The following is a 20,990-nucleotide window of genomic DNA, read 5'->3' on the forward strand; positions in this document are numbered from 1 at the left end:
AGTCAATGCATTTGTGCCTATTGTTACCCTATCAGATCACAAAAGCTCTGGTCTCCGATGCAGTCCTACAGGTCTTGCTCACTTTGATGCGGTTCTCAAATAGTCTCAGGAAAGGCGCCAACAACCACAGTATTGCCCCCTGCAGCCTCACCACAGACTTGGCAGTAGCAGCCATCCTTTTGCTCAGCAGCCAGCTGGTTACAGCTGTAGTTAAGAAATCTGTTCCTCTTGGATTGCGGGACCTCATCAGCTCAATGGGTTTTAAACTAATAATTGCATTTCGCAGGAAAAGATTTTTATTGCCAGTATAACAGCAACAGCAGTGCTGGGAGGGAGGCAAGTTTATAGTAGGTTCACTTCAGAATTCTGTATCTTTCTTTGTTTAAAGAAAAATAAAAGCATCATGGACATTCCAGGATTTAATTTTTCCCCCATTGTTTTCACTTCAACATGTTCAGGTTCAAAATCTACTTACTAATGTTAAGAGTGAACATCTAGGAAATTGTTTTGTTCAAAGCAATTTAATGGTAGGGAAAGTATGGAAAGTATTTTGGTCCAGTGTGCTAAATATATAGAGCAATCTCAGGGCAAAGTTCAGTCCACTGTGGAATTGGACTGGGAAAAATAATTGGTCATGTTTTTTAATTTGTAAATAGATGCTGTAATTAATTTCAAGCTGCTTTCTTTAAGTTCAAAAGAGTGATCATCAGGAGGTGATCACTAGATGGTGAGGCCACACCTGGAGTACTGTGTCCTGTTCTGGGCCCCTCAGTTCAGGAAGGATATTGAGGTGCTGGAGCAGGTCCAGAGAAGAGCAAGGCTGGTGAAGGGACTTGAGCACAAGTCCTATGAGGAGAGGCTGAGGGAGCTGGGGTTGTTCAGCCTCGAGAAGAGGAGGCTTTACAGATAGCTTCCTCATCTGTAGCATCAGCATTTAGGTAGCCAGGTGCGTTTTCCCTATTATTTGGGGAGAAGCTGCAGTTAGTTTTGAGGGCTTGTAAAAAGAGTTGATGTGTTATGGGGCCTATTGGAGGAGTTCTCATATTCAAATAAGAACACAGCCTTTGAACAAGATATTTTACCCTGACAGTGGGAGGGGAGTTCGGAACATCTCTCTGGAGTGGATAGGGAAGGGGGGAGAAGCAACTACCCTGTCCCATTCTTTTAGTTACTGGACTCTTTCTTCTGAGAGTAAGAAAGTCTTTAGAATCTGTCTATGACTAATAAACATTTCTAATAATAAAAAAAAAGAAATGTTTTGTACCCAATAGGGCTTTTGGGCAAACGTTTCAATGTAAAACTGCAGTGGAAAAAAGGTAGTTGGAAGCATTAGTTTATTGCTCTCCTCTTACTTACCAATGCCTCCAACTCTTGTTGGACCAGCTGGCTACTTGTAAAGTAATAGACATTGCCAGAACTGAAGTGTGGAGAGCAGAGTCTGAGCTAGTAGAGGAAAGCAGCTCTAAGATGTGGGAAGGGCACAAGTCTTCCTTGCTGTATTGGCAACTGGAGTAGAGAGTGGTGCGCTAGAGGTGAAAGAGCAGATGAAGCATGTCAGTAGGTCTCCTGTAAAGGAAGAAAATGGCCTGTGTCTCTAAAATGTGGACAGGGCATCTTCTCAATGTAAAACTGAGCAACTTCTCTTCAGGTGTTTGGCTAATTTTGGTAGTTGGGTGTTTCTCTCTGCAATTAAGAAATATGAATTTGATCAGTTTAACATGTAATCTACTTGCATACTATTTTATGATTGCTGATTAAAGTAATGGTAAACAAGTAAAGAAATGTTCTGTTCTCTATGAATAGTGAGAATTAAGATTTTTTAGATTCAAAAAATATAGAGAATGGTTCCTTAAATTTTTTTAATGGTTTGTCCTTGATTCCATCTTACTCTCCTGCAAAAGAAGAAAGGGATCTTTGCAATTTATGAGGAGGAAAGGGCCTGCTTTTCTTGATGGCACTTTTCATCAGATTGGTGACTTGTTCCTGAGACGAGAATACCAGTTTTTGTCTTTGTCTTCTATCCACCCTCCTATTTCAGAGTACTGTATATTTATAGAACATATATATATTTAATATTTCATGCTTTTAAAATAAATTTGGCCTTAAATATTTATGGGTATATGCTGCTTTTTTCTTTTTGTAAACAAACCACAGAAATCAATGTATACCAGGTTAGCATTTGCTAAAAGCATATTTTTCAGGAAGAGATGGAAATGATGGAACCATAAACTACTTATGTGTCTAACAAGGTAAGCAGAATCTGTAATGCATTCACGGGATGTTGTAGTAAAGTCCTTGGGACATGACAGATGCCTCTCTGAACCGGAGGAATAAATATATAAGAAATATCTGTTTTCTTCTACTCAGTGAATTTTTTGTTGACCTTCTCAGAGTTTGCTGGGATTTCTACATGATTTTGGGAAATGTGGCAGCAGAAGGTGACAGAAGACTGCAAGAGCTCTGAGCTCTTTGGTGTCATAGGTTTGTGTTCCTACCAATAAGATGGACTAGGACTGGAGGGCATGACTTTATGAGGTGCAGCTGGACATACCAGGTTTAAGCTTGGATAAAGTACTAAGGGGTGACCTTACTGCTGTCTAGAACTTCCTTGTGAGGGAGGTGCTGATCTTGTCTGTGTCTGGTGTCCAGTGACAGGATCCAAGGAAATGATGTCAAGCTGCATCAGGGGAAATTCAGAATGGATATTTGGAAAAAGTTCTTCACTGAGGGTGGTGGTGAAGCACTTGGAACAAGTTCCACAGGGAAGTGGTCATGACCCCAAGCATTTCAAAGTTCAAGAAGCATTTGGACAACTCTTAAGTATCTGGTTTAACTTTTGGTTTGCCCTGTGTGGAGTTAGGAGTTGGATTTGGCTATCCTCATCGGTCCCTTACAACTCAGGATATTATGTGACTAGGCTAAAATTGTTTTAATATGACAATATTGATGCCATTTCTTGTAGGAAGCAGTTTAATTACACTTTCAGATCTTGTTATCTAGTCACTTGTGCTTAGCTTGCTGTTCAGCTACACAACTAAACATTGTAATTGGTGTTTTGCATGCCTCTGTCATGTTTCCATATGAAGTGGGAGTTTAGCTTGAATTGCTTTGTTGTTGTTTTTTTCTTTGTGCTGAAGCAGATTGAGCTATCACTTGTGTGCTCTCAGATATAACAGCAGTAATTCCATAAACTGCTTTGACTTCTTTCCTCCAGACTAAGTTTCTGCTGACTTCCAGTCTGATTCCAGCACTAGAACCAGCTCAGGCAGGAGCAGCAGCGATAATAGCACAAATGCTGAAACAGGGAATGGGGGAAGGAATCCATTTAATTAAATCAAGGAGTGGTTGGCTTACAGCTGTCTTAAAAAGCACAACTTCAGGTGGAGCGGATCCTAAGGCAACGACTGTGGTTTGTGTCTGAGACGGAAACATAACTCATCTTGTGGTTGAGGCATTTGTTGCTAAGTACTGATATGATCTAGGTCCAACTTCTGATCCTTCTACAGGCCTTGTGTGCTGGTCACCATCACCAAGTGGCTTTGTGCCTCTCAACCCTATTATTGAGAATGCTATTTCTTGCCTTTCTCAAGTTTGGAGAGTAAATTTAATGTCTAGGTGTACATATATTGTAGGAACACAGGTGTTAGGTAACCTTACTGTAATGAGCTTTCTGATGCTACTTGGCAGTTACAGCCTTGCTAGGTTTAGGCAGTCTGTTCCTCTTTCAGTGGGCGTTAGCTGGCTGTATTGCCAGGAATTTGGTATGTGTTTGACTGCCAGCTAGTGAGGAAGATGAAATCTTTCCGCAAGTGTTGGGTGGCTGAGTGCATTATGGGGAGGGAGAGGACCAGTGAAACTGAGACTCTTACACATAGTGTTGTTTTATTCCCTCCTTTCCCATGGAGCTATCACTGGTAAATATTGAAGGGAGCCATAATTAAAAAATACTGTGTGACAGGTTTTCAGCCTTAGATGATTGGGGTTTTTTTTAGCAGTATTTACCTCTTTTCTTCCACCTTGTCCTCATAAAATTAAAACCAATATAAAACTGTTCTTTTTCAGTCTTTACGTAGTGAATTCAAACATGCTGAAACAACAGGCATTTTAGGATGCATTATGCTATAGGTTTGGCTTGGATCCGGGATTATATTTATGATGCAGATTCTCCAGATGTGGAATATATGAACTCTTTTTCTTTCTGAGGAGTCTAAAACCGAAAGGTTCTCTCTAGGAGCATATATGATGGTGTTCAGCATCTGATGGGCTATGAGTCTGGGAGAACGCTAGTTTGGAACAAATATTCCTGCTTCCCTATGAAAAAAATGTATGCAAGATGGACAGAGGATCATCATCATGAACTATTCTGCTCTGCAGGTGTCTGCTCCTGTTGTACCACACAACTTGCTAATGCAGTCTTAGTTACTGTTTTCCTGACTCATTTTGAAGTCCTTGAACATCTCCGGGGGTTCACAAGTGAAAAACCTCTGATGGATGGTGCTGCTCTTTCTCGTGGACTCCATATGTTTTGATCAATTGTGCTTTTATTATATGTAATGCTATTTTCCTCCCAACTCACACTTGGCATTCGCCCTCGCTTGGCATTGACTAAAAGAGGAGAGTTATAGACATAGGTATAAATCAATATGATGCTTTCAAACGTTCAGCGTTAGGTTCTGAAATTTCATAGACTTGAAAAGCTAAGTTTACATTTTTCAAGATGTATATACATGTCTGTCTTGAAGAAAAACAGAAAGCCTTGGTTTACAAAAGGTTCCGCAGAGGATATTTAAATGCACAGATTTAAAATGCTGGAATGAAGCAGACTTTAAAAATTATTTAGTATTGTCATTGGTAACCTCTGCATCCCCAAGTAATCTCAGCTAAGATTTGATGATTTTAGCTAGGAGAAGAAGTTGCTTAAGCCTCTTTTTAGTGATTTTTTTTTTATGCATGGTAAGAATGCTTTTTTCCTTGAAGCTGGTTTCTGGAGCACTTCTGCCTGGCCAGCTCCATGGAGATGTGTTGATTCAATGCCAAATTTCATGGAACACAGCTTTCCAGCCTTCAAGTCTTGAAAGGGGATTTTTACAGAAGACTAACTGCTGAATTCTGTCTGAGACTCGCTATGGTTTTATAGTAGCTTATTTGTCTCACAATGGGAGTTACTGTATGTGTAACAAGGAAATCTCTTTAATGCAGCAAATAAGGTTTTGTAAGCCAATGTTACTGTATCAAAGCATGTTACTTGTACTACTACTGGACGTTGATTTTTAGCTTTATTTAACACCCCCACTCCCCCCAAAAAAATGCCCAATGAAACAACAAAAAACCCTGAACCCAACCAAAACCAAACCAAACAAAAATACAAACAAGCAAAAAAACCAAAAAAGCTCAGCCCAAAACAATACCAAAACTCTAAAACAAAACAATGGCAAAAAGACCAATCTAAGACCAGGCTTGTATGTTGAATTATTAGGAAGTTAATGGTGGGCAGAATTTTGATATCTGAATTTGTGTTGCTAGTAAGAAAGAGGATCTGTCACAAAAGAGACAGAAACACCAAGAGAAGGTTATGTTTTTTATTTGGGGAGATGTAGCTGCTTACAATCTGATTGTGCTCATTTATTAGTAACATGTATATCAAGTATGTTCAGATTTATTTGGTTTATTTTTTTACTGCAGTTTCATTTCTGTTGGATTCTGTTCTTGGTGAAAGGTATAAATGGATAACTGGTCATGTAAGTTAATTTTTAAAAAATGTCTTCAGTATTGATAAGACCAGGAAAAGGAGTATGATCCATCCTGATTTGTGCTGGACCCTACTTGTTATGTGCTCGTGATTCAGTTGTTGGGATATAGGGAGCTCCTATACTTCTGGTAACTGAATGTTCTGCTGTGCCATCTGTAACTGCTGCTGTTTTATTTTATGAACTGAAAAATAACACACTGCTAATTTCTCATGCATCAAACAGGAATGGTTTCTGTGATTTACTTGAAGATCTTAACTGTGTGGAATACAGCGAGGAAGATTACCTGGAAGAGGGAAATAGCATCTTAGTGCTCAGGTTACCATGTGCAGGCAGATACATGTAGGAAAGCTATGAAATGCATCCCCCTGGGAAAACCTCTGACCAGAACTTGTCCCTCCTTAGGCCCGAGAGCAAAATAACCACAACACAAAAAATTGCATTAATGGCGGGGGGGAAGGGGAGGCTTAATAGGGCTGTTGGTGCTTTCTGATGACTTTTTGTGTGGTGGTTTGGTTTTATGTGTTGTTTTTCTTTTGCTTTTTAAATTTTTACTGCTCTCTTCAGTGTTGCTCTTTGTCACTCGTAGTATCTTTCTTGATTTGTACATCAATCCTTGATTGCATGGCACTTAGTTCTGTAGCTATGGTAGCTACCAAAAGATGGACTTCATGGGAACAGATGGTGCACTTGGCTCAGGATGAAAATAGTTGGGAATTTTTAATGTTGATTCACAAAATATTTAGTTCCATTTCTCCATAAAATCACCCAAAATAAATCTGTTTTTTCCCCCATATAGACAAGTTGCCATTTCCAGATTTCTGATATATAAGGGTAGCAAAGTGTTGGTGGTAGTGTCATAACTAGGAAAATTTGGGAAATCCTGTTTTCTGCTGAAATTTCATGGTGTGGGTGTGAAGCTTTACCTTGAGGAAATCTAGGGATGTTGCTTTATTTTGTAATAATTTAAGTCTTTATGGGCTGTCCATGTGTTTCCTGACACATGCCAGGAAATTTCTGCTGTTGCTGTGTGGTTGTTTAGGTGGACATTGAAGTTGCTTGACTGCAAGGTATTTTAAGGTTTGTGATACAGTGTGATAGCCTGATAAAGCAGTTGTTTCCCAGTGGGAAAGTCTCTCCTGCCTGGTGAGAACTAGGAGTGGAGGAGGCATGTTAGGAGTTAAGGTGGGGAAAGACTGATGTTGAAGTGTCATGATACGAAGTCCTTTTCCTTTGCTGTTTGACCTACGTTATTGCTCTCTATAAAATGTGTATAAACTGTGTGTGTATGTGCATACGTAAAATATATGTACATGAACTGTACTTGTGTGTATATACATGTATGATATCTGGAGGATTTCTTCTGTGGAAAAGAAGCATAAGAAAACCTGACACTACCTGAAGACGTTTTAGATTTTGGATTAACTGAACTATGTGAAATCTTAACACTTCCCTGTGACATTTTAGATTACCTGCTATGGAGTAAAAGAGTTTTAAGAACAGATTAATTTTTCTATCTGAAAAATGCTGTTCTAAAAGGATTTTAATGGTAAATATTAGATATGGGAAATAGGGAACACTGTGTTCCCTATTTATCCCATAAAATGAATATTATTGGACATGAAGGGGATCCTTTATCCCTTTTGTACTTTCCCCTCCAATTTAGGGTTAATTGAAGTTCTGAGAAACAAATTACTGAATTTCCTTCTGGTTTAACTTGAGGTCATTTGAGGATCTGAATGGCATGTTCTCCCTGCAGGAGGGCTCCTGAGGCCTTACCAGGTGGCCTTTGTCACATGGACTGTGACCCAGACAGTTATTTCGAGCACTTTAAATCCAGTAAGGCTCTGTTAAATGGGATCAATGTAAGTCAGCAAGCCTAGCTGCAACTTAAGTTTTCTTTATATAATCAAGGCATTTGCTTCTGGTAATACTTACTGTTTGTGAAGGAGGAAGGCTTGGACAAATACAGTTTAAATGGTCTTCAGGAGCTCTTGTGCCTTACTGTAGTTTAAAATGTTAAGAAAAAGCTTGTTTATAGTTGCAAACTTTCATTATTGTGTTGCGAGTTGTTCCAGCATTGTCTAAAGTAGTGTAAAAAATTATATGGTAATGATTCTTGTGTTACAGTTTTTTTCCATTTCTGTAGTATAGATAAAATGTGACTTTGCGTAAAATGTAACTTTCCATAACCAAACTAAACTCTTGGAAAACTGTGCATCAAATAGCCCAAACGTATTTAAAGCAAGCACTGCAAGATGTTTAATGCCATCATTCAAGAGACTGTATTGAAAGAGTCACACTTAAAATAGTTTCTCAGTGGTTTATTGTAAGTTGGGAAATGACAAGGCACTTTTTGCCTTCTTATTTTAATTGTCAAATGGATGAAGAAGGGATTTGTGTTTGTGATGTTGCATTTTGGACTGTAGTCCAAAAATCCTGGAATGGGTGGGTGGAGAACAAGAAAGAAATTTCCTTCAGGTGGGAAATGTCCTGGTATGGTTGATTGTTAATTAAGTAACAGTGCTTATTAAATAGCAGTTCTCTTTTTTTTTTTAATTCTTCTTATTTTTTTATTTATTGCCCTGTGGTCTTACTGTGTTAGAATACTTCTGGGTTTTGACATAGTGGCTTGTAGACATTTTCTCAACTCTCTGGGCTGCTGAGTTTTGCTGTGGAGAGTGAGAACTGTGTGGCTCTGTTTACATAAGAAACTCTGCTCGCATCTGATTAAGATCCAAGCCTGTTTCCAGATGACATCTGGAAACATTTTGACCTGCTAGTGGAGGGCTGTTCCTGACCTAATTAGCTTGGTGTTATAACTAGCTCTCTGCTGCTTGGTGATTTTGTTCCTTTTGACTTCATCTGGTTTATACTCCTCACTGAATGTTACCATATAGGGTACTAAAGTTTAAAACAAAATTAGATTTTACAATTTGCTGCTTTTCCGATCAATGTTTCAGTACTTCTAAAATTTCATATATGTAATCATTGGTTATTCAAAGTACAAAGAGTTGAATAATTCAGCAGCTGTATGGTTTGCACATGTCAAGATGATACAAAGGAGGGGGATGATCAATCTAAGTCTTTTTTCCTGTGCTGTAGGACAAAGCACTGCTTCTTCCTCTGCTTCTTCCTCTTAACTACGTGACGAGTTTCTTCTAGTTCTGACTGAGTGCTTCTTTTCAAGAAGTGACATTTCTAAAGGGTAAATGTTACTTGCGAGGTAGACTGTATGCTGTATTAAGGTATTTATATTTTCATTTCTTTCAACTCTGCTTAAAAAACAAAGGCTGCCACTATTTCTTCATATGCACAAGGAAAATATTTTTGAGTTGCTGTGCAAAACTGGTCAAATAAAATTTAAACAAGCTCCAGCAAATGCATACTGTGTATCTTTTCAGTACAGACAAATAAAACTGAAGGAAAACAAGTGGTGACTCAGTTAATTTCTGTTTGCTTGAATAGGAGAAGGGACGATAATAAATTCTTGGAGTATAATACAGATTTCAAGAAAGTTCATATGAAAGAAAACTGTTTTCAGTGCAGCAGAAGTACTTCCTGGTTGAAACAAGTGCATTCTTAAGATAGTAAAAACTAAACAAATGCTCTTATATGGCTTCAAAAGACATTTCTTTCCTTTCCAATGTGCATGCATATCATTTACTCTGTATTTGGTGTTAACATAGTAATATTGGGTTGAAATAGTAAAATTGGTAGAGGCAGTAAGGCTTTTCTTAGTTTTTTTCAAATGTATGAACGCAGTGGAACAGATGTTCAGAACAGCATGGAATATTCCTTCTTCCCCGTCCCACCATCCCTTTCACACCGAGCCATCTGGAAGGGACTATGAGCAGGATGAGCAGCCATCACGCTAAGAACAAGATTAACGTGTCGGCATCTTTTGTTGATACTTTAAACTGGTCACTGTTTGTTCAGCAGAAAGAAACAATGTGAGGTCTCATTGTTGTGTGTGCTTAGATTATTCATGTGGATATGGAAAGAAGACAGAAGAGAAAATAGATTCAGATATACGTATTTGTGAAAACACTTCTGTATGTATTTTTCCAGAGTTCTTCAGTCCATGATCTTCATGTACTTTGTTTTTTTACCCTGATTTTTTTTTTTTTTACAGCAACAAGTATACCACGTGTGGATGTCTTTCAGGTTACTCAGTTGGATTTCTTTAGTACCCTTTAGCCTTATATGTTTTGAGAGAAAGCGTAAATTAGTGTTTTGGCTTAATGAACAAAATTTTGGTTAGAGAAAGGACAGCTTATGGACTAGAAATGAGAGACTCTAGTCATGTGTGAAGGTGCCCTGGATCATCTGTATTCTGATACAGAATGAGTAGAAAAGGGTGGGTGGATCCGATGCTGGCAAAGTGATTGGATTCAGTACAGCGAGCTATTGTATTGTGCAATTTGTGAAATTCCAGTAGATTTCAGGTCAGCAACTCGCTTTTTAAATAGGTATCTTAGTAACATTAAGTGTATCAAGGAAGACTAAAATGTGTTTCTGAAGAAGAATTTGTATTTAAAAGCTTAACACAGGTTCAGTGGGGCCACAGTGTTTTTCTTCCATTGTTTTGTGTTTCTTTCAATGAAGAGAGTTTTAAGAAATGGAAATCTGAAGTTAGATTCAGGAAGGCTATTTGAAAATGAGATACTTAAAGCCTGAAACTACTACTACTGTAGTGCTTGAAGTTATTCTAAGTGAGAAAGTAATTAGAGGAAAGTGACAAAACTCAAGATCTCCAGCTTTCAGATCTCAGTTTTCAGAGAAAGATAAGCATGAGAAAAAGAAGAGACTTTAAAACTAGGTGAGGGATATTTATAGATGTTCTGAGGAAAGCTTATCCTGTGAAGAAATAGAGCAGTGAAATAAAGTAAATATTAGTGTTTTAAAAAAAAGTACATCAACATGAAAAATATACCGTGTATATGTTTTCTTGTATTTTTATAAAACCATAAAGCATCTTTTAAAAGTATGAAGATTTAAATGACAGTTAAAAAGATCCAATGTAATTTACTGGCAAAGATTTTTGCATATTGGGCAGTGGAAGAAATTCTGTGAGTATAAATTGCAGAATCCATTAATTTGGACAGTGAGAAAATTTAATACAGGAAATTCATTCTGTATTCCCTAGGTATGTTGTAGTTGGGCCTGAAAAGTTGTATACCTGGAAATGGAGATAAACCAGTGCAGTAACTTCAGTTACTGTCTTCATTAGCAGAGAGTGAGAAATACCTTTATTTTTCCCTTTAACAATGATAAAGCCATTTATTGGATGACATGTACATGATCCCTTATATTTGGAGCAGGAGATGAAACTTCATATTCTGTGTGCACTTCATAATGATAAGATTTTTATTTCCTTAGAAGCTGCTAGGAAAAATACTGTGAAGGGGGAAAGTTACTCTTGGGATTGTAGCTTTGTAATATTTAATTTCTGTTGAGATGAAAAAGTTAGTGCAGTAACTTTGAAGTGGTCCCTCAGTCTTGCTCACTGAGGCACTCTTGCTTGGCAGTGAACTGTAGATACAAGTACTTAAGTAGAACTTAATAAGACTTTTGACACTATTACAGAATGGCAGGTGCACAGAAATAATCTTGAGCTACAGGCAATGCGAAGATGGGGTTGTAAAACGAAAGTAAAAAGCCCCCCAAAATACCCATCCTGGAAGTTTTGGAGAAAACAAGGCAAATTTCTGACTTCATAGTTTTTGATAGTATTTGAAAACCTCTTATATTACAGTCTGCACTCTCAGGGAAAGAATAGCTACTTAATTTCAGGTTAAATCATTCTCAGGGCCTCCTTTTTCCTGTATTGGTGAATGTTCTCTCTTGTATGCTTGTTTAGAGTTAATGTGAAATATTGATGAGAGCTAAATTTAAGGTACTTGTAAATGTTCAATACTGTGAAGATCAATTTGCTTTTTTCTCTCCCAGTTTTTTAATTTGTGCAATTTCTGAATTAATGCCTTCACCTTTTAATGGGTCTACAAACTTTTGTGATGCAGGCCCACTGTGTTAAGAGGTAGCTGTTGGTCTGCCTTTTACATGTTTTTTTGAAGGTGTAGAGGGTTGACTAGGAAAATATATATCCATGAAGTTTATTTAGGTTGTAAATAAATAAAACTAAACAACATCTCCCTTCTCCTGTTGTCCTTTCTCTTGTCATTGCTTAATGTCTTGATTTCCTTCATAACATCATTGGACCATAAAATCTGCCCTGAAGATCTCAGCACAGACAAAACCTCCGCCAAATAAAGAAAACAAAACAACCGCCCAAGTTGGTGAACCTTCAGAAATAGCTCATTGCAACAGACATTAAAAAGCTCTGTTAAAGAAACAAAATAGCTTTAGGGATTTCTGTGCTTATTTCATCATTGCTAATACTTAAGTTGGTATGATGAGAGGGAAGATCAGAAGTGGTGGTCTGATGCAAAAAAGAAAAAAACTCATGCTTTCATTCCAGCCTTGACTGTCATTCCTTTCACGTAGATCTGGCAATCAGAAGGGAGATCTGTGAAAATGGCGTTAATAGAATTGGCTATACATTGAATTTTAGTGGGGCGCACATTTTCTAGGCGTTTCACTTGACATGTTTTGTTGAAAGATGTGGTTTGTTGTGGATAAGAAATGTTCTTGATTTTTAGTTATCCTCAGGAAATAGCATTCTCTTAGACTTTGTGCATACTTGTATCAAAAGTCTGCCCTTGAGTCAGCAAACTTATGTAAAGTTGCATAAAAATTACGTAAAACTTGAAAAACTTGTATATGAACTAAAAAATACACTTTCCTTTAGATTGGGATAGCTGTAATAAAAGTAAAGTTGTTGGTACTTAAGGCATAATTGTTAAAGCGTTCTTTTGTTTTGGTATTTGTTCCATGGTAACGTGGCTGAGAGAGGAATTGCGTACTTGATAGAACTAGAATAACTAGAATATGCTATTAAAAATCACTCTTGTTTAGATGCCTTTTGATAAATATAAAATAATTCTGGGTCATTGGAGCACTGTTCTAAAATATTTAGCTATCAGTTATTGTATGTTTTTTTGCAAGATGCAAAATGTGGATTCAAATTCTTGTTAGAATAAAACCAGTTTAAAAAAAAATCACAAAACTTCTGTCTAATGTCATTCATCTGCTCTTTTAGATCCTGAATTCAGTAACTTCTAGTTTATATGCTAGTTCCAGTTTATTTGTTTTTAACTTGTCATTACTGATAAGGTAGTAAGTGACAGTACTTGATGGCAAGTAGGAAAGGTTCAAAACATCAGGTTCCCAGTCATTTAGGACAAGGAAAAACTGAAGGCGACATACGTTAAAGGGATATTCATTCCTTTTCTTCCCTTATGATAACAGTTTGCTATCCCTGTAGCCTTTTGTGTCTTGAGAAGAATGAAGAGCCTTTGGAGGACAGGGAGATCTGAGGTAATGGTGACTCTGAGGGGTGTTGGAAAATGGGGATGAAGAGCATCTCCAAACCCAGTGCTTGGGATCTTTCATCTTCCTGCTTTTCCTTCTATTCCTATTTAGCACATACATGAATTTTGAAGGTGGATGATGGTAGGTGATCCAGAATTATGAACTTGAATAGGAAAATGAGCAATAATACCAAATTGGGTGCCATTCAGAGATGGAAATTGTGTGTTGAGTTGAGTTTTAGGACATTAGGTATGGGAAAACTTAACTGTCTGCAAACATTTAAAATGTTGAAATGCCCTAGACGTGGAGACTGCGATTAGGATGTAATAACTTGAAACTTGATTGTGTGACTTCAGGTGAGGAAACTGGCAGTATTTCTGTGGTTTTATGAGGTGAAATGCAGTTCTAGATTCACACACTGAAATTAAGGTGTGTGCATAGCAGAGCTTACACATGAGGTGTTTGAGCTCACTGTGTCATTCTTGTATCTATCAAGAGATGCAGTGATTTAGTTGCTCTTTGGGCTTTTGCTGAGCTCAAATATATGTAGTCAGACAAATTTAGGTGCTTAAGTTTGAATGGAATCCCCTCTGGTACATTACTTATAGCAAGCTGCATATTCAATCCATCTCTTTTTGTTCTTCTCCATAGAAGGAGAATTGTGGTATGTTCTCTTTCTGTAGAGGTCTGTGAGATTCAAAAATGAAAAGCTTTAAAGCTCTCTGAAATAATAGAATGTATTCATGTATTTTTTTCATGTAAAGAAAGCTCTTTTTCATGGTAAAATGTTTAGCTTTGTGGTATTTTACTGGAGGATATAAGAAATCTCTGAAGGGCTTAAAAAATGGATTGAACAGTGTCTTTGAGAAAATGTAATAAGTAAACATTAACAAGTAAAGGGTCTGTTTAATGAATTGGCATTTGTTTTGTGGTATTAGTGAATGTATAAAGAACCATGAAATTCAGCTGCACATTTTTAGCACTAGTGTAAATTGCAGTACCTTTTTGGGGATGTGAAAGGACAAAAGGCAGGTTTCGGGGACAGCTGATGCTTTGAGTTTTTTGCCAGTTGCTCAAATACTTGAAAAACCCAGCTTGTCTCTTACAATAGGCATGCTCTGCTGTTGTTTGGAAAGATTGTACATTGTGTTTGTCATCTTTCATGTTTGTTACTGTACAGCTGCTTTCTACATGATTTTTTAAAAATCTGACTTGCCAAGGCAATGTCAGATTTCTTGCATGCTGTTTAACAGCTGTTGTCCAGAGGAAGGTGGTCTGACTTGATCCTGTGAGTATTCCTATGACTGCAGGGAAAGAAAAGCAAAAATGCTTTGATTAAGTCTTTCTGTACCACACTTGCCTCTACAGCAATAACTACTGGGATAAGTGCCTTCTAATTTTAAGACAAAAGGCAGTTATGCAAGTAGTTGTTGGGAGGGAGGGGCAGAAAGAAGAAAAAGGGAGGTGAGGATACTGAGAGACTGTGTAAAATCTGAATTTTAATGGGTTGATCTAAGCTAGTTGAAGCTTCTGATGCCCTTTCCTTTCAGAATATGTGTGGAAGTAGAGTTGCTGATGCCTGTAGGGTTTGGAGAGCGGTGTCCATTTGTACTCAAGTCAGAGTTCAGTCCAGCTAGATGTCGCATCCAATCTACATCCAGTGAGGCACACGTGGATTTAGTAAGATGTTAAGCGACATTTCACCCTCTTAGTTTTCTTCATTCTCCTTTTGACTCCTCCCATGTTTATGGTCTGATGCTAATGTCTCATACATTTCAACTGCAGCCAGGTGTACGTATGCAATATAGTATCTTTCTAGATCCTTCATCTCTTGTGCCAGATGCAGCTGCTGGTTTAAAGCCAGCTGTCAGACATGGGTGGCTCTGCACAGGGAGTGGAGTTGGACCTATTTATCCTAGTTGTAAGTCTCTGGCTTCATTGTGTACTTAGCTGGGCAAAAATGTGTAAAAGAAAATAATTATAAACTTATGATTGGGACCAATCTTCTGAACTGACACAATTTTTGAAAATAATAACTTTTTTGCCTTAGATTTTTCATTTATTTGTGGATGGAAGGTGTGCTGGTTTTGGTTGGGGTTAATTTTCTTCATAGTGGCTAGTAGGGACTCTGTTTTAGATTTGTGCCGAACAGAGGGTTGATAATATATAGGTGAGCAGGGCTTACACAGATCCAAGGCCTTTTCTACTTTTTGTTACTGCCATGCTGGTGAGGAAGTTGGGGGTGTATGGGGAGGTTGGGAGGAGACACACCTGGGACAGGTGACCCCAGCTGACCAAAGGGGTATTCTGTAGGAGGCGTGTTTTAGGGATTCTGGATGAGGCATCCTGGGAAATGAAGTCCCGGATGTACTCCCACGCACATGGGCAGTGAGATACCCCACGGCGATTGGTCAGGGGAGTCACGTGTTGCTTTGAAGTGCATATAAAAGGCGTTGTTTGCTTCCAATAAATGGATTTGGTTGATGGACCCCCAACCAACCGGGCCTGTGTGGGTTTATTATTTATTATATTAAAAAAGCCATAGTACTCCAGACCAGATGACCTCATGCTCAGTATATAAAGCTAAGGGAAGGAGGAGAAAAGGGGGACGTTTGGGGCGATGGTGTTTGTCTTCCTAAGTCACCATTATGCATGATGAGACCCTGCTGTCCTGGAGATGGCTGAACACCTGCCTGACCGTGGGAAGCAGTGAATTAATTCCTTGCTTTGCTTTGCTTGTGTGTGTGGCTTTTGCTTTCCCTTCGTTCCAACCCATGAGTTTTCTATCTTTTTGATTCTCTCCCTGATCCAGCTGGTGGGGGAGTGAGTGAGCGGCTGTGTGGGCCTTGGTTGCTGGCTGGGGTTAAACCATGACAGAAGGGAAGTTACTAACCTCTGTGTTGTAAAATTGAATATAATTTGCTGAATCCCAATGTGTTTAGTACAGTGACATCACAATGCATATCTTGTCTAGTAATAAACTGTGTCTGAATGTGACTCGAAATAGGTGGAAGATGAATGTGGAAGGCAGTGGAACTGCCATTGCAAATTCTTGTTTTCTGTACCTAGTAACACAGTCTCCTCTGCCTGGCTAAGCCTCATGAAGACCCTGTAATTCAGTGTCTTGTTTTGTCTTGATTTCTTTTTTTAAACTGTTGTTACATAGGTTTTGAAATAAATTTAGCCTCATTTCTCATGAATTTTTCTTTACAAAAGATTAAGTTCATCGGCTGTATGTGGTGAAGAAAAGGGTGGTAGTGCTTTTTAGTGCAAGGGCACAAGCTTTTTACTTACTGATGGGTTAGTATCTGAATAGGTCTGTAAGTGCTTGATTCAGATAGGTAAAGATTTTAAATTAGAAGAAACTTATTGCAATTGCGGAGTTTTTTTATTTTTCCTCTGATCAGGAACAGGTAATGGATTGCTTAATTTGTTGCATATATTTACTCATCAGTGATCAGTTTACCTTGTGGAATTAAACCTTATACTGAAATGAGGTAGCTACATAGTAATTTAAATCATGCATTCAAATACGAAAGTTGTTTATTTCCTGCTACCGTCAGCCCAGCTGTGTGGTTTAGCCTGCTTTGTAAAGAAATGAGATGTCTTGGGTTGGTCTTTCACCTCCCTTGGTAGCTCTTGAACCTACTGGACCATTTTGTAAAGAATTGATGAGAAAATGAAAAGCTCAAACAGTGGTTGTATATTTTCTTCAAATTAGCTTTTATAGGCAAGGAAGAACATTATGTGGAGAAGGGACTTAAATTAGAGCTCCTGGTGAAAGGCATTCTGGTTGTACTCAGTGTGGTACATGTTTAGAGAGGTAGCAAGCAATTAGCTGGGCACTGTGCAGCCAGCTTCCGACTGGGCCCAGGGTGTCGTGTGGGTTAGTGAGAAAAGGTGGGTGAACTGCAAAAGGTAGGAGTGGGGCCAGCTCTGAGAATGCTAGACAGAAAGCCATGGGGGAAACCAGGCTTTAGTCTGGTGGCCTTGTATAAAAATTTAAGTAAAATGGGTTAAAAAATGAGAGTATGAAAAATATTCCCAGTAATTCTCTTACAAAACTAAACCCCCACGAACCCCAAACTTAGTAGAATGGTTGCCTTGTTCTCCAGAGAGTTTTACTGATGAATTGCACATCAATAGTAGTTCAGAGAAAGATAATTTTTTGAGTTGTCAAATCACCCATCAGTATTTCAGGAATTCTATTGTCCTACTTGTAGGGAGTTTTTTACACCTTTTAATTTATATGATGGTGTTGTTCATGTTACAGAGAAAGCAAAAATTTGTAGCTTGTGAGTTGAAATAATCCTGAGATTTGGAATTGGATGCTTTAGTGCTAATTTATGCTCCTATTAATGTTTTTCTTACTAATTATGCTTTATGTGAAATGTAAGAGTGAGAGAATTCCTCCTAGTGATTTTTATTTAGTTGCTACAGTGCAGTAGCCTGTTTGCAGTGTGATGCTGCTAGATGTTGCTCTTTGGTAATAGTGACTTTCCAGTTTTGATCTATTTTTGTTCAAGTTCTGAAATGTGTTTATGTTGGATATTAAGTAGTATTTTGAAATGCATCTGTTTGTAGAGGAATACAAAATCACAAAAGAGAAAGATTTTCTTTTTTTTTTTTTGTCAAATATAAAGTTGTTCCTCCCTTACCTCTGATGTATTATTTAAAATTTAGCAAACTCAGCTGGCTTGATGTACTCAAATAAACTGTCTCATATCAAGAGATGTAAAATATAATTCAACACTACTGCTTAGAAGTCATGACCTTTTTCCTTCCTGACCTGTTATGAAATAGTCTTACACTTAAATTTTGCTTTTTGTTCATTGAAGTTATTAAGCTTTTAGAAATGTTTTTGAGAATAAGATATTTTAAACCTTTGGGGTGAAGTCATTACAAAAATTACTATGCAACATTTGAAAAGCAAGAAGATCTTTTTAATTTAGTAATGTGATTTTAATTAGAGAAATTGAAGTGCTACTTTAGTTGCTTTAGTTCAGTAAAAAAGAAATTTTCAATTAAATCTTTTCCAAATGACCTTATGTCCTTGGTAACACCACAAAATTTTGGTGCCACATGGTCTTTAAAACAGAATATTATTCATAGGAAGTACATGGAACATTGAGTTGTTGGTGTTTAAAAAAAAAAGTAGTCAAATTGACTCATAATTGTGTTAATGTCATTTTAAAGAAAACTGGTTTAGACATTTTTGTAGCATATGCTTCCCTTTTTGGGGAATTCTGTCCCGCTTGGGCATCCTTGCTGTCAAAGCTGCTCTCTGCAGGGTAATGTTTTCTGTGCCATTGTGCCCTTTTGTGATGCTTTCATATCTCTTTTTGTACTTGTCTTCCCCATCCTAGTCTTTTTTTTCCGAGAAAGTTCTGACAACCTTAGTTATCTAGCATATATGTCTTTCTGCATCTGGCATGTTCCCAAAAGCTGTTCAGGGTGCCCATGCCCCATTCAGAGTGTCATTCAGCACCACCTGTGGAAAACCAGCTTCTTCCTTGTGTTGCAGCTTCTTCCTTGTTCTCACTCAGCCTAATTTTGAGAGGCACTTGCCTTTATGTGTCAGATGAATTTATCATTTTTGCTGAACACTGTCCGAGCGGGAATGGGTCAGGGTCTGACGTAGTCAGGGGGCTGTAATGCACAGTCAGTCTGTTGGTGGCCAGCTTGCCCAGGCAGCAAGCCAGCTTGCTCCAGACAGCGATCTTTCCTGCCACTCCTGTGGGGACTGCCAGTTTTTTATAAATGCAAATGTGCCCTGAAGTCCAGTAATTCTTGTACTGCAGCACAAGTCTGTGGGTACAGTAAATCTTACAGCAAGTCTAAGGCAAAAAATATAGATTATCCATATGGCCTGTATCCTCTGCTGATCTGCAGCGCTCTTGTCATGTTCTGGCTTGAGTGCACAACTCCAGTGCCTTGGTAGGAATTCCATAGGAAGGCTGAGGCAAGTGCATTAAAAGAAGAAAGGTGAGTATATTTTGTAGAAAAAGCCTGAATGTGTGCTACACTGATTCATAGCTCTTAATTTCATTTTCATAAATATCATACATATTTGTTTGTAAATTCCAGGTTGTGAGCCATGCCTTTGGTGAAAAGGAACATTGAACCGCGGCATCTCTGCCGAGGAGCTCTGCCAGAGGGAATTACAAGTGAACTGGAATGCGTAACAAATAGTACCCTTGCTGCTATCATACGCCAGCTAAGCAGCTTAAGTAAGTATCTGTAACTTCCTGCAAGTATTTGATTCCTGATGAAAAACTGAAGAGATGAAAGGCTTTAAGATGGCTTGTTTTAAATAGAAAAATTGCAATACAGGATATTACCACTAATGCACTGTAATAATATTCTATTTCATTGCTTTTATGTTATTATATATTTTGAAGTTTATTAAAGAAGAGAAAAACCCAACCCTCTCCTCCAGAAAAACGTTCCAAAAACCAAACAAGCGAAAAACCACCGTGGGGGAGGAGGTAACCAAAACAAACCCAAACCAACAAAATCCTACAGCATAGAAAATCAGAAATTTTTCTAAGCCGAGAGAAATTAGTGCGAAAAACAAGACTAGCACTTGAGTTATTCTTGCCTCTTGATTCTGAAAGATGAAACCAGCAAACGTTTCTGCTTCTTGGCATTAAATGACACATTTGACTGAAATTTTAGTTTTTCTTAATGTGCTTATATTTCTTAAACCTTCTCTTTTATATATGTTTCTGGTGAATTCATATGAATGAAATTAAACAGATTGAAAAAATGGCATTTGCTGAACAAGCCTGTAGGCTCCTGTTGAGGCAAGCCAGCATCAGCTCCATACAGAGGAGCCTACACACTACACCTGTCAGGTGACACCAGCACTAGCAATTCTAGAGGCATGACTGGAGTGTTTGCAGGATGAACAATATTTTTGATGGAAGAGAGGAGATTTTTTTTTTTTTAGAGTGTGTTTAACAATCAGCAGCTGTTGTTTGCGCTAATAACTCTGGTTCTTGAAAAGAAATTACTGCTTCATCAGTTGCTTCAGTTTGTAAATGGAAGTGGTTTAAGAATATAAGAGTCTGCATGGAGCTTAGACTATGGGTGCCACTAAGTCTGGTGTTCAGTTCATGAGGATAGGAAAAAGCCTACGCTTAGGGAAAGAACAAGAAACACAGCATTTCCTGTTTCCAGTAGTCAGTGATTTAGGGATTTTTCTGAGCTGGAGGTCCATCTGAATCATCCTATGTAACAAGCATTTGTAAAAGTATCATCTGTGGCATTACTTAGAGTTGTTGAAATAGGGATTGCGCTTTTTTCTTGTCTGATGACCTGTGACAGTGTCCCACAGTAGAAGTTGATCTCTTTCTTTCTTTTGATACCTTCTTACTCTGGTAAAAAGAAAAATAATGAAAGGTGATTTCATCTTGTGTATTTCCATAAAAATTTGTGATTTTATTAATTCTTTATCGTGTTCCACTAGTGATAGCCTTTCCAGGTTGGAGTGTCCTGATCTGTTAGTACTCTTTTTGAATAGAAACTACTTTATATTGCTGATCATTGTTATTTCTGCTTTGGATATGTAAGTTAGGGTATGTTGTGGTTTTTTTAAGGTGGAGTGTTGAGGACTTCAGATCATATTCAAAACAGACTTTTTCTGTTTTATCATGATTTCCCTAAGAATTTATACAATTTTGATTGTTGCTAAACATTTTTATTTTCAGAGGAGTTTCCAAGTGATTCTCTGATCTTTCTTGAGCAGTAGCTGCCAATTTAGTGGCTAATGTTATTTATGGTTAATTTGTGTTTGCATTGTCATTG

General features: G+C 37.9%; 1 protein-coding gene across 4 annotated transcripts in view; it reads left to right on the top strand.

Annotated features, from left to right (window-relative positions):
- WASF3 (WAS protein family member 3) overlaps positions 1–20,990 on the top strand; it is a 70,761-nt gene that overhangs the window by 24,036 nt on the left and 25,735 nt on the right. For 2 of the 4 annotated variants that reach the window (XM_017818659.1, XM_017818662.1), the window contains exon 3: positions 19,269–19,411. In XM_017818659.1, the coding sequence (XP_017674148.1) occupies positions 19,279–19,411 (133 nt within the window). In that variant the 5' untranslated portion in view covers positions 19,269–19,278. Of the gene's footprint in view, positions 1–15,604; positions 15,691–19,035; positions 19,167–19,268; positions 19,412–20,990 lie in introns of those variants that run through there. The other 2 variants (XM_017818660.1, XM_017818661.1) reach the window with 2 other exon arrangements.

Source organism: Lepidothrix coronata, unplaced genomic scaffold (assembly GCF_001604755.1).
Source record: "Lepidothrix coronata isolate B3197 unplaced genomic scaffold, Lepidothrix_coronata-1.0 Scaffold69, whole genome shotgun sequence".
In the NCBI taxonomy this organism is placed as follows: domain Eukaryota; kingdom Metazoa; phylum Chordata; class Aves; order Passeriformes; family Pipridae; genus Lepidothrix; species Lepidothrix coronata.